The following is a 12,398-nucleotide window of genomic DNA, read 5'->3' on the forward strand; positions in this document are numbered from 1 at the left end:
ATACAACCATGCAGCAATTTTTCTCCAGAATGCTTAAAATATCCACTCTGCAGGAAGGGGTTTTTGCACCTTCAACCATTTTATAAACACTAAAAAACTTGTCTAATTAGGGAACAATAGTTCTGCCTAATCTACAGCATATGGTCAGAATGGTCTCTGGAATGTGGCTGGGGAGTGGCTAGGGAGTGGTGTAAACCCACAGCTGGAATATGCTCCTGTGGAAGCTCGTGTCTCCCCACTGGTGCAGTGGATACACAGGGGATTGTGGATGCCTGCAATCACCACCCTGGCTGCTGGGAGTACCTGAACCACAGCCTTGGCAGCCCCATCTATCTTTCACAAATGCTCCCCACCAGGAGAGATTCTTCTGTAGGTCTGCAACACAGAAAGTCTCTCTCCTCAAGTTCTGCTCAAAGTGACCTTGTTTGGTCAGCTCATACACATCCCACAGGATTTCATCCTTAATTAGCCCTGAGCAAGTACAATCCAGTGTGCAACCAAGTAGTCTTTCACAAATATTTCACAAAGTGAATTCTTTCATGAAGATTTCAGCATGTGACTCTCTTTCAAAGGCTGCATAGCAAAATCATTTCCCCCAGTCTAAAAGGAACATGGCTTTTAAATATGCTTTGAAATTCCTCCCACTTTGACATGTATAGAAAGTACTTCTATAATTTGCAGAATATTTTAATTGGCTTCTTAGCAGGACAGAGGATTTCACTAACTCAGAGGAAAAAAAACTTGTGCTTTTAAAGTTACATTTCCAATCTTTAGAACAAGATTAATGTAAATTATTTCTCTAATGCTAAGATTCAAGGTACTCCAGATGGCATTAATGAGATCTGTGTAGACCATAATTATGCTACCTGTACTTTTCTTCACGCTGCTTCAAGATTCCTGGCAATAAACACAGCCACAATCATGCTGGGAATACTTTGGATAGGAAACAAGGTGAAAGGAGGACAAACATTTGATATACTTTCATAAGACAGAATCTACTTTACTCAGAAATCTAAATGTCAGAGAGGCAACAATCCACAATCAGTACAATAGCAGTTGGAAGGTTAATACAGCTCTGTATATGCCAGTTTGCCTCTTTCACTTCATCAAAAAGTTGGATGTCTACTCACCAGTTTCCTGGGGGAAAGATGTTCATCCATAAGCAGCTCTCCATCATCTTCAATCAGCAGACTGGGATTTGGGTTGCCTTGCCAATTCAAATCAGTTTCCTGGTCTTCAGATGAGCCTGGATGAGAAACTCTGTCAGGATTCCACTTCAGGTCCATCTCAACATGCTTTGGACAAAAGGATAACAAGCAGTCGGATTTTTCTACCCATATTTATTATTTTCCTGTCAGCAAAATCTATTTTGACTCCTATTGCAAGACAGAAAATGCCTGTGGAGATACAGGTTTCTTTAACCAGCACAAACCCAAAGCTATGCATTACATAACATGTTCCTCCTTTTCTTCACCCTCAAGAGTTACCCAAGTCTCACACCCCATTCAGCTTGGAGTGTAAGCTTCCATAGCAAGCTATGTTTGCAGGTACACAAGAAGCTGGGCATGCCTAAAGCTCTGTACAAAGAAGAAAGCTAAGAACAAACAACTCAGGACACCTTTCCAGCCTCCTCACTACTCCACTCATCCTTCTCCAGTGTTAGTGAGCTTCCCATCCACACAGGCTGCCTGCCTACCCATTTCTTCTTGAGAAACATGAGCAACACCCCAGCAAAACTCTGCTGGACTCCAGACTGCAAGTGCCAGTACCAAGGCACAACACCACCTCTCAAGCATTTTGAGCTCTGCCTGCAAGTAGCACGGACAAAACCTGTCTGTGTTTGCTGTCCTAAATCAAACATCCCAGCACTGTTACTGACTCTAGGTTAGGCAGGCAATGGCTACTGACTTTTAGTTCTAAAGACAGTCTTGGAGAAAATAAATTAAGAATACAATTTAAATAAAATTGTGTTTCCTTCAATTGAGGAATGAAATACAAAGTTTGAAGATGAAGCACTTCAGATGTGGTCATTCTTCAATTCCCAAAGATATCACTTTCACAGAAATATTAACAATTAACTTTGAAATATGAGAGTAAGCATATGTACACCCGTTAGAGTAAAAAAGCAATCAGCTGTACCCAAATGGTACAAGCATTACTGTGATTTATACAGCTATTTACTACTACTTGGCAACAAGGAAGTATCACAGCTGGAAACACTACTGTAACAACTAAAGACTAGACTAGAGAAAAGCTGTCTTGCTTTGCTGAAGGGACACCTGCAGTTTTGTTCTGTTCTCCACTGCAAAGTAATATTTATTCTTAGTGCTGGAAAAGTAATTAAATGATCAAGCTAATCATAACTGGCTGACAAAGCATCAGTGGTGGCCAAGACCTGAGAATTACCACTTTCCTTCCTCCTCAGACTAATAAACAGTTAAACAGAGGAGTAACTTCTGTTAGGACAAATAGGAGTTCTGACTGCTCAGCTGGTCATCTCTACTTGAGAGGACTGACTGGGTACAAAGTGAAAGAAATTTGGATCAAAAAGACTTCTTCTTTTGACTGCTCAAGTCCAGTCAAAATTCTTCATGTGCACAAGAAAAAAAAAATTCAAAAGTCTCTGTACTGTCAGAAAAAACCAGCAGCCCTTACCCAAACAAAAACAGCAACAAAAAACTGATGATACACCAAACCTGACCCTGCAGAACCTACTACACTCTGAAGGGAGGAACCAAATCCTCAGACTCCTAAGTCCTCCTTGTGTACACTTGTCAGGGCAGAAGAAGCCCACAGAAAGCAAACCCTACTTTTTCCTTCCTTTCCTTCCTTTTTACTTCACCTACCTGGCAAGCACTCCTACAGGAGAAGCTGACTGCTCAAATGTTCTACACCTAAGCCACAGCAATATTCAATGCCTTAAAAACACGTTCAGGAACAAATTCTTCAGAGTCACAGGACTCTTTTCAATCTTTCTTACTGTCTTATAAAATAAGACAGTAAATTCACCATAAAGTGAATTGAGTAGTGATATTTGCAGCTTCTAAAACCTCAGTATGCCTACAGTAGTGTAAGGACAACTTCCATACTTCATCCGATTAGAGGGAAAAGAGACCTCAAAAACACTGTGTCCTGCATTTTAGAAGAAAAGTTACAATATACAAATTTCTATTACCTGTTTCTTTTTCTAAAGAATTCTAGAATTTATCAGACTTTTTTTCCTCTACTTTAACAGGTGAGTATGATTTAGTCAGTGTAGATTTGCAAGAGTCATCAGTTGTCCCAGAAAAATTAAACAATCTTCTGTGATATGAAGACCTTCTGGTGTTGCCATTATTTTCCTAAGAAGGAATTATTTTGGTCAATAACTGATTTAGAGTAGAATATTCTTGTCACATAAATTCTGGAATCCTTTGTCAATTGCACAAGACTTGTGTTGGATTGTGTGCAAGTATTGGTGGTTCTTTCTAATTCAAATGAGGACTGTTATTATCCAGAGATTATCTTGTGCGTTTTCAGAGCCAAGTGGAGAGGTCGTCAGAGAACACTGATGTAATGTGTGAGTGCAAAATGAGATAACAGCCAGATTTTGTAGATGCAGGCTGCAAAGAGTTAACACACATCAAACAAATTACTGTTCTCTCTCTGTTGGGCCATCACCATCACATTTCAGAACATCCTCAAATCTTTGAAACATGTTGATACAGCATTTACTTTAGGCTTGACAAGAAGGAGATCAATTTGTGGCTTAATATCTGAAGTAATACTTTGTTTTAGACTTCCTGCTATTGATCTGCTCTTGTAATTATTGTAACATTGGATTAGTGAGGAGAAAAGTATTTTCATTACAAATTGTTTGGGATCAAGTTGAATTATTGTCAGCGAGCAAAACTATATTTTTTCCTATCACTTCAAAGTTTTCTCCAGAGACTAAAGAATCTCTTTCTGAACATGGATCAAAATAACACAATCAAAATGAATTGTAGAAAAATTAAGAGTGCAGAAATCCTAGTGGTGAGGTGCCAATATTTAATAATAAATGAACCTCTGAAATCTCCAGCACAGTGTAGGAGCAAGAAGGGGGCCTGGCACATTTGTCCTCCTAGAGACACAGGAGTTACATTGATTATTTTCATCAGGTCCATCTGATGAACCTACAGCTCTGCCAAACACACAGGACAAGCCAACACTGCCCCAAATGAGTGTTAGCCTCAGTGGGACAGTTCACAGGGACTGCAAAGACTTCTGCTGTCACGAAAGAGGTCTGAAAAGCCACGAACCTGAGGATTTCCTTCACAAACAAGGTGGTTGCACTGGATGTATGTTGGATCCATGTGCTGAACAGAACCATTCCCACAGTGCTTTGTAGGACACACAAGGATGGAAGCTAACTGCACCTAGCACAAACCTGCAGTGAATCCAGTGGGACAGCACAGCAGTACTGGTAAGCACATGAGTGTGTCAGGGGAAGAGAAAATGGCTGGAAAATAATGGGGTTTTATACTGCATGTGAACACTGAGAAGAATAAAAGATGGAAAGAAACAAATAAATTAGTTTTTGCAGGATTTGCGTCAAAAGTCTTAACTTGACAGGCTCATACTTGCGTGGATAACTAGAAGCAAACAGTCATTGAGTGCAGGAGAAATCAAATGACCAGAGCAGTAAGATGGAAGATTTTGAATTCTACAAAGAGTTAATCTGCCAAGCTCCTCCAATGCTGCCACTCTCCTTACCCAAGTGAGTGTGTGTAATCATGCTAAGTTATTCAATTCACAGACATGTTGTGACAGTTCATTAAAAACTGCAGGACACTTTCAACATATATAAATACCAGTAATGAAAACCATTATTAAAATTAAATGATCCTTGGAACAACATGTTACTTAAAATCCCCTCAGAATACTGTAATTTGCTAGGAAGAAATTGGCAGAGAATAGTTATTTGATGTTCTTAGGGTCTGACAATCTGGTAAGACTCCAAGATTTTATTTTCCTGCTACAAGATTTATCGAAGAGTCAGCGACAGGATGGTGTATTCTTCATTAAATATATATTAATACTCATTTCAAATTCAGCAATTGCCAGAAATGTTTGACTCAATATTAATTACAGCTTCTTAAGACTAGGAAAGAACCTCTGAACTGTGTGACTAGGCATGATAATTTCTAATGGAGCCTTCATGACATTACCTAAACAGCTTGTCCAAGCAATTAAGTTACCATTTAAAAACAAAACAACCCCCCCAAACAATGGTAATTAATCAAAATTCACTCTAGGAAGGGCATATACCTCTATATATTAACATCTCATAGAAAAAGGAATCTCTACTGCCTCAGGCCAGTTTCTCATCCAGCATCCTCTCCTCCTCTGTGGCTACTCATACCATCACTGGACACAAAGTGTGCCATTTCAGTGGGGGCACTGCAATCTCAGGACCCTTATCTATAACTTTTGGTCACCAGCCAAAACATTATCTAGGAAAAAGCTCATTTGAGAACCATTGTGCTATCTATCCTTTCATGACCGGAAGCTTGCACTGCAGACTTCCATTTCTCTTGTCTTGCATAATATAATTTTTGTCTGTTTAATTCAGAACCACAAATTACAGTAGTGCCCATACTGTTACCAGTGACACAAAATAAAAACAAAGAATTCTGTATTTACTACAGATTTGACAAAACGTTTGGTTTACAAGTCCCAAGAGAACTATGAGTCCCCTTTCTAAGTGTAATTTTGCACAAGTGCACTGCAGATAACCTCTTCTGGAAAATAACTGTTTGGGCAGCTGGAATTTACTATGATGTCATCAGGAAACTACTGTTACAATAATCCACCCATAATGGCAAAAACAGTTACTGCAACATTCATGTAATATAAAGCATCCTGCAACACATCAGTCTATTTTAGCAGGTGCAGCTTCTAAAAAGCTGAAAAATAAGACATCAGTCCTGTTATTAATATGACTTTTTTGTGTGTGTGCGTGTGTATGACTAAACAATCTGATTTAAATCTTCTGGTTTTGTTAAGCAGAACTAGGTAACACCTACTTCAGTAATGCTACTTTAATACCAAGGGATCATGCAAAGAGCATTCATAAAGATTCCCTTTCTATGTCCCACTAAAGAAAAAAAGCTTTTAAGGGAAAGCTGAAATATTAAGATAACAATATCCCATTTAATATAATTAAAAATTCACTGACTTTAATGACACTGAATGACTCGAATGCTTACGACGATATTTTTGTGTAACTGGTTCAGTCAATTTGAGGCCTTGGTCCAAGCATCCAAATGTGCATATAAAGCAAGTGTACTGATTTTTCTCATTTGTTTACCTTCCTTATTTATGATTTTAAATCTATAAGAGTGTTCTAACAGTTCTTTGCTATTAAATAAAAATCCTGCTCTACAATTACCACAACCATGACAGGTAAGCCTCGGGATCTATGTCCCACAGACTCCTCAGGGAGAGCTCTTGGGAGCTTTGTGGATGTTGTAATGCCCCCATGCATGGAGCTGAGTTCAAACTGTGCTGTCACTCAAAGCAGCAGTGATCCCAGAGAAGAAAATGCATGCTACAACCCAGACACAGTTGAGATAAAAGATGTCTAATATTATTTAAAAACGTAAGTAATAATAAAAAGGCAATGCCTTTAAATGTCACCAAGTTCTCCTTTATATATCTACAGATTCCATGTAGATATATAAAATAATAATTTCATCATTACAATTGCATATATAATACTTTTCCCCTGAGATCCTACTGAGCAGGGTGATGAGAAATGTTTTATCATGTGAGCTGGCAATGCCCCCATATTACATAATTCTGGAGCTAGATTGCCAAATTTTTAAGGAAACTTCCCTGTATGACCATCCAGGAGCCACTCTGACATTCACATTCCCACCACCCCAGACTTTCACTGTTGGGACCAAAGTCTCTTCAGAGTGGGTGACTCCAGTGACCCCAGGGGTGCCCCTCTTGGTCCCTGCACACCCCACACTCACACAATCAGACAGGGTTTCCTCACTGGCTCAGCCCTGGGTTTCCCATGAGAGAGTCCCAGATGTCTGGAAGCCTAAAGCAATTTAATTGTGGTGCAGTAACACAGAAACAGCTCGAGCTGGCACATGTGCCTTTTGCTCTGCAAAGCCCTGTGTCCCCCACCCAGGGCACAAACCTGCAGCTCCCACTGCAGCTGCACACCCAGCCTCCTGCTGTCAGTGTATTCCTCAACAAAACGTCCTCATAGCAGGATATAAAAGCAAACCACTCTCTATTATATCTTCTATTACATTTCAAAGAAAAAATAAACTAAAGTCTAATCAATTGGTTTTAGTTTTTAGAGTCCTGTGGTGGAAGGTGGTCAGTGGTAATTTCTGGCTGGCTACAAATGTTCATTGATTCTCTCTGTACAGCAAGTCTCTAGACAGTGGTCATGGATGAATGTGGATTATCTAAATCCTTAGATACTGCCAGATGCTACAGATTGAGGGGTTTTTTCATCTATAGGTGAACTTCCTGCAGTAAGAAACCATCTCAAGACACTCTTCTGTTATCTGTCCCCACAATGAGCCCTAGAAAAGCAAAGCAGAGAGCAGGATGTGGGGATAGTTGGTAAACAACAAGGGTTATGAAAAACAGATCTCCAAGGTACCAATGCTTCCACTCTCAGAAGGTTGCCAAATGCACTTAAATTGTTTCAGTGGACCAGATAACAGTAAGTCCTTCACCATTTTATCAAGGTAGCCAGGGATCAGGAAACCAAATTTGACCCTTCATGACCACAAGCTTTTATCTAACAGTGTCCAGACATTAAATAAGGGAGCAATGAGGGTGGTCTAGTTAAAATCCTCTTTATCTTATGAAGGGATCCTATCATGGATAGCTAATGACAAGGTACGCAGGAGTCAACCTATCTGTGCTTGTCACACACAGATCCTGCCTTAAATGTAGATGTCACTGGAAGAGGTATTTACTTTCCTTGCATTTAAAAGGCATAATAAGCAATTACTTAAAAATTCAGATGCTAGGCATGTTTTTAAACACACTAAGAAAGGACATAAGCAAAGCAAGGTTTTGCAGAATCAGTACCTTTTCAAGATGAAGAAATATATTCTAACCCATGGACTCAGAACTAATGACAGTACAAAGCCACAGAGAGGAAAAACTCTATGGTTTTGGTCTTCATGGCAGTTTTAAGTATCCACCATTTATAAGAATTTCCAGATTCCAGCTGAGACAAGGACAATAAAATCGACCTTTTTTTCCCCCCAGCTACTACTGCAATGCCTTTATGAGCCTTTTGAAACACAAACTTCTGTGCAGGATGAAAATGCAACATATATGGCATTTCTGAGTTTCAACATACTCTGGTTGTCCTCAAACAATATTCAGTCAATTTTGTTTGGTAATTAAGCTATTTAAAGCAAGAGATTCCTTCCCAGCCTGCAAAGCTGTTGAAGAGTGGCTGGGAAGTTTCTGATTTCCAATGTGCTGCTCACACGAGACAGATTGCATAAAAAGAGATAGGCTCTAAATGAACTTGTAGAGAAACACTGAACAGTGGGTGATGCCACTGTTAGCGGAGCTTATTTAGTAACAGACATTGCCAAAATGTTAGCAAGGGCAAAAGACTCGCAGTGAAAAGGAACCATGAGAAGTCAGTTTGGGCTACTGATGAGGTGGCATTATACCTGTCCTGCTGGGCCAAGGCAACTACTGTAGTCAGAAACAGATCCTTTACAAACACTATCAGAAGCAGAGATAGTCCAAAGTGGTCCTTTCCCTGGCATGCTGCTGTAATTTCTGGCAATCAGTATCTTCCCAGTCCAAAAGGTGAGTAGTGTTCAACGGCTGGAGAGGTGTATGGGGAACAGTTATTTGTCATGTCTCAGGGCATGACAAATAGCCATCCAATGACTAAAGAAGACACAGAAATTTCATCAGAAGCAGCTTTAAAAACTGAGAAAGTGTATTTTTGCATTGTATTTATTTAAATTGTGGAAGATGGGCATAGGTTGCTTGGAGGCAAAATTAGAAAGTGGGTCAACAGCAGTTAGAACTATGGAGGATGCATCCAACTGTCCATGCCATTCATTAAATTATAGCTTTCTTTTGCATCACCTCATTTCATTTCCCCTTCTCTCCAAAGCATTTCATGGAAAGAATTTCAGTTCTGCCATTTACCCTCCAAGATGATCAGCTTTGCACATAAAATTCAAGATATGGCCATAAAGACAGTACATGAACCTCCACTGTTTTCAACCCTATTCTCAGGATTTTTAACACTGTCTGTTTTACCAGCTGCAAGATTATATTTTCAGATAACAAACACAATAGCTAAATGCTCTTTCCCAAGTATCAATAATTTACTTAAGCCCCTTCATTCTAAATATGTTTCTTTCCCCTACTTCGAACTTGGGTGGGTACTCCATTAAAATAAAGCAAAACCATACCCAATCACCACATAGGAATGTTGGAAAAAAAAAAAGGAAACCAAGTTAGTTTTAGAACTCCATTCTAAAAAATAATTTAAAACTAAAGATGTAAAATATGCGAGATAAACAGCCAGCTTGCTATACTTTGAATACTGCTTCCAGATGTGAGAAGCTGTAGTCAAAGAAAGGTGTGCTCTCTGTTTTTTTTGAAATATCAGATAATGTTTCTGTGAAGTAGCTAGAGTCCACAATCTTTTCCCTTTAATACAGACATGTTAGTACTTATTGCATCTGCCATGGCAAATCTGGTCTTCTGATTTGTACAGCAAGTAATTGTGACCCTACTGATATAAAATAGGTCTTACTTCCAATTTTTTTTTCAAGCCCACATGTGACTCCATAGAAGGTATAAAAACACTAACCATTAGAACAGTAACCATTAGAATAGTAAATGAAAATCATGCAGATATACGTCTAAATAATTTCTATGAAAAGCTCATTAATTTTCCTATTTAAAAAAGTAACCTCTTTAAAGTTCCTAACAAATAAATATTAATCCATTCCCATTAGTGACAAATGTAGCAATCCCAAATTTATGATATGTTACAGAATGTTACTATTTTACAGCACTTTTATACTACTTCAAACATTGAGGATAAACATGATTGCTTTAACGGTGTCCCCTAAGGAACTTCAGTTAGAAAAGCACCTGCATCATCATCATCAGTAATATCATTCCATTCCAATGCTAAACTCACATCTCGTTTCACATGGAATCTGCATCCTGCTTTATATGGATCAGGTCCCTTGAATTGTGGAAGAACAGGCTGATGGCATCCCAGGCCATGGGCAGAGCCTGTTCTCTTACTGACAGCAGTGTACAACTAACAAACTGAGCTGCCCACAGGTAGGTGTATCCATCTATCAATCCCTTGAGAGGTCAGACCTACAGAAGGATTTTCATTCTCAGTGTTAAAGCCAAGAAAGAGATTACAAAGTCCAGAAAAAATCACCACAACAAAAAAACCTCCACAACAAAACCTGTTAATGCCAGCAACTCTGAGATCAGACATGCCTGAACACTGTACATTTAATCCACAATTTTAGGTAAGTTGAAACCAGACAAAATAACATGAAAAAAGTAATACCATTAAATGGGAGAGTAATTTTAAAAGGTTCTGAAACATTTTCAGTAATTTGTACATTTTAAATTACTTTACCTTTTCTTCCAATGCCACTGCTGTTCTGCATCATTTCCCATTCCTCTCCTACAGAGATTTTAATTTAGTAGTCACAGCTGTTTATCTTCATTTATCTTGACTGACAGGTGCTCATAGTGTTATTTAATTGTACCATGTCCTGCTAAAACAATAGTAAGAACACAATCTTCAAGACAACAAAAAACAAAACAACAAAACAAACCCAAGAGAGTCTGAGCACTTAGCAATTAATAAAGAGAAGTACTTTATTCACTGTAGCAGCAGAAGTCCATGCTCAATAGGGCTTAAAAGTGGAACAGGACACGAAGCAGTAGAGCCTAGAAGAGCTTAATGAAAGTGTAACTCATTAGAGTTCCCAAAGAGACCAGGAGAAAGTGAAGGACTTGATAGAGAAGGATCTACATAGTTGGGGAAAAAGAAGCTTTTTACTGATCAAAAGGAACACTGATTTTCTGGTAGGAGTAAGTTGATTCTGTGTTAGAGAAAACATTGCCATTGGGGTAGCATGGGATAAAAGTTTAATGTCAATATTTAGCATACTTTCGCTGTATCAGTTGTCAGAAAATATTGCCATGTAAAAGCAGTCAAAATGGAAAATAATAGGTGAGCAGGAACATTTCTATCAGGCGTCAATAGTTAAATGAGACAGGTGCAGAGCCAGGAGAGCACAGGCCTCACAGACAAGACAAAGGGAGAGGTGAACATATCCAATTAACTAATTACTGACTGCTAAAAACTATGAGGGGCAAAGAGAGTTTCTTGCTGACAGAAATAATTTTCCATACCACAGAGGGGTCATGAGCAGGGCAGGGACCATGCCTGAGCCCTTTCTGCAAGAAGCTGAAGGAACTTTAAAGCCATAAGTTTGGCACTGGCAAGGCTCTTCAGCCCTTCAAGCGCAGCTGAGGGGGCACCATGGAGGAGCACAACCCCCTCAGTGTGAAACACCTGGGGATATTTCTACAACTTACCCCTGCCTAGGATTATTTATTCATTAACTTCGTTCTCCTCAGAGCTCCACCAAAACATTACATTTAAACATGCTGTTACATCTACCAGAACATAAGCAGAGACTTTCAGTCTCAGACCTCAGGTGCTTTCCACCTGCACATAGGCTGGATTGCTACAGCGATGCACAAGCCTTGGTGGGGTTTTCAAACTCTGGAAAGCATCGAGGTGTCCGACATCGGGCAATGTGTCCCACTCCAGCCTGCGTGTCCCATCCCGGGCAGTGTGTCCCACACGGACACCGTGGCCCCCACAACGGCCTTTTCCCAACGCCCCTTAACCGCGGTGCACAAGGGAAAGGAGGGGAACCCAGCCCCACGCCCACACCCCCTCCCACACACACAGACCCCTCCGGGCTCCCACCCTCTCTCCCCACGGGCCGGTTCCTACCTGCCGGCCGTGCCGGGGCCGCGGGGAGAACGGGAGAGCAGCGGGGAGGGAGCGACAGCGGCCGCCCGTCGCCCGGCAACGCCACGGCCCCCGGCACCTGGAGCGGCCTCCGGGCCCGCCCATCCATTCGTCCGTCTGTCCATCCATCCTCCCTTCGCAGCGGCCCCGCCCGCTGCCCGCGCCGGGAGGAGGAGGAGGAGGAGGAGGAGGAGGAAAGGCTGGAGAGCCTCCCGAGGCAGGAAGGGTTCAGGGCTGGGAGCAGCAGAGCAGCGCGCTTGCAGTGGGAAAAGCGGCGGGGCAAACAGCGGGAGCAAAATGGGGGGAGCAGGGGTGGGCACGGAACTGA

General features: G+C 40.7%; 1 protein-coding gene across 1 annotated transcript in view; it reads right to left on the reverse strand.

The window, feature by feature from the left end:
• Positions 1 to 12,137, reverse strand: part of LRRC56 (leucine rich repeat containing 56) — a 59,510-nt gene extending 47,373 nt beyond the window's left edge. The window contains exons 1-3 of the mRNA XM_036383162.2: positions 12,053 to 12,137; positions 10,655 to 10,796; positions 1,131 to 1,295 (exon numbers count right to left, since the gene is read on the reverse strand). Coding sequence (XP_036239055.1) covers positions 1,131 to 1,286 — 156 coding nt within the window. The 5' untranslated portion in view covers positions 1,287 to 1,295; positions 10,655 to 10,796; positions 12,053 to 12,137. The remainder of the gene's footprint in view (positions 1 to 1,130; positions 1,296 to 10,654; positions 10,797 to 12,052) is intronic.
• Between the last annotated feature and the right edge of the window lie 261 nt (positions 12,138 to 12,398).

The sequence above is a fragment of the Molothrus ater genome, chromosome 6 (genome assembly GCF_012460135.2).
Source record: "Molothrus ater isolate BHLD 08-10-18 breed brown headed cowbird chromosome 6, BPBGC_Mater_1.1, whole genome shotgun sequence".
Taxonomy (NCBI): Eukaryota; Metazoa; Chordata; class Aves; order Passeriformes; family Icteridae; genus Molothrus; species Molothrus ater.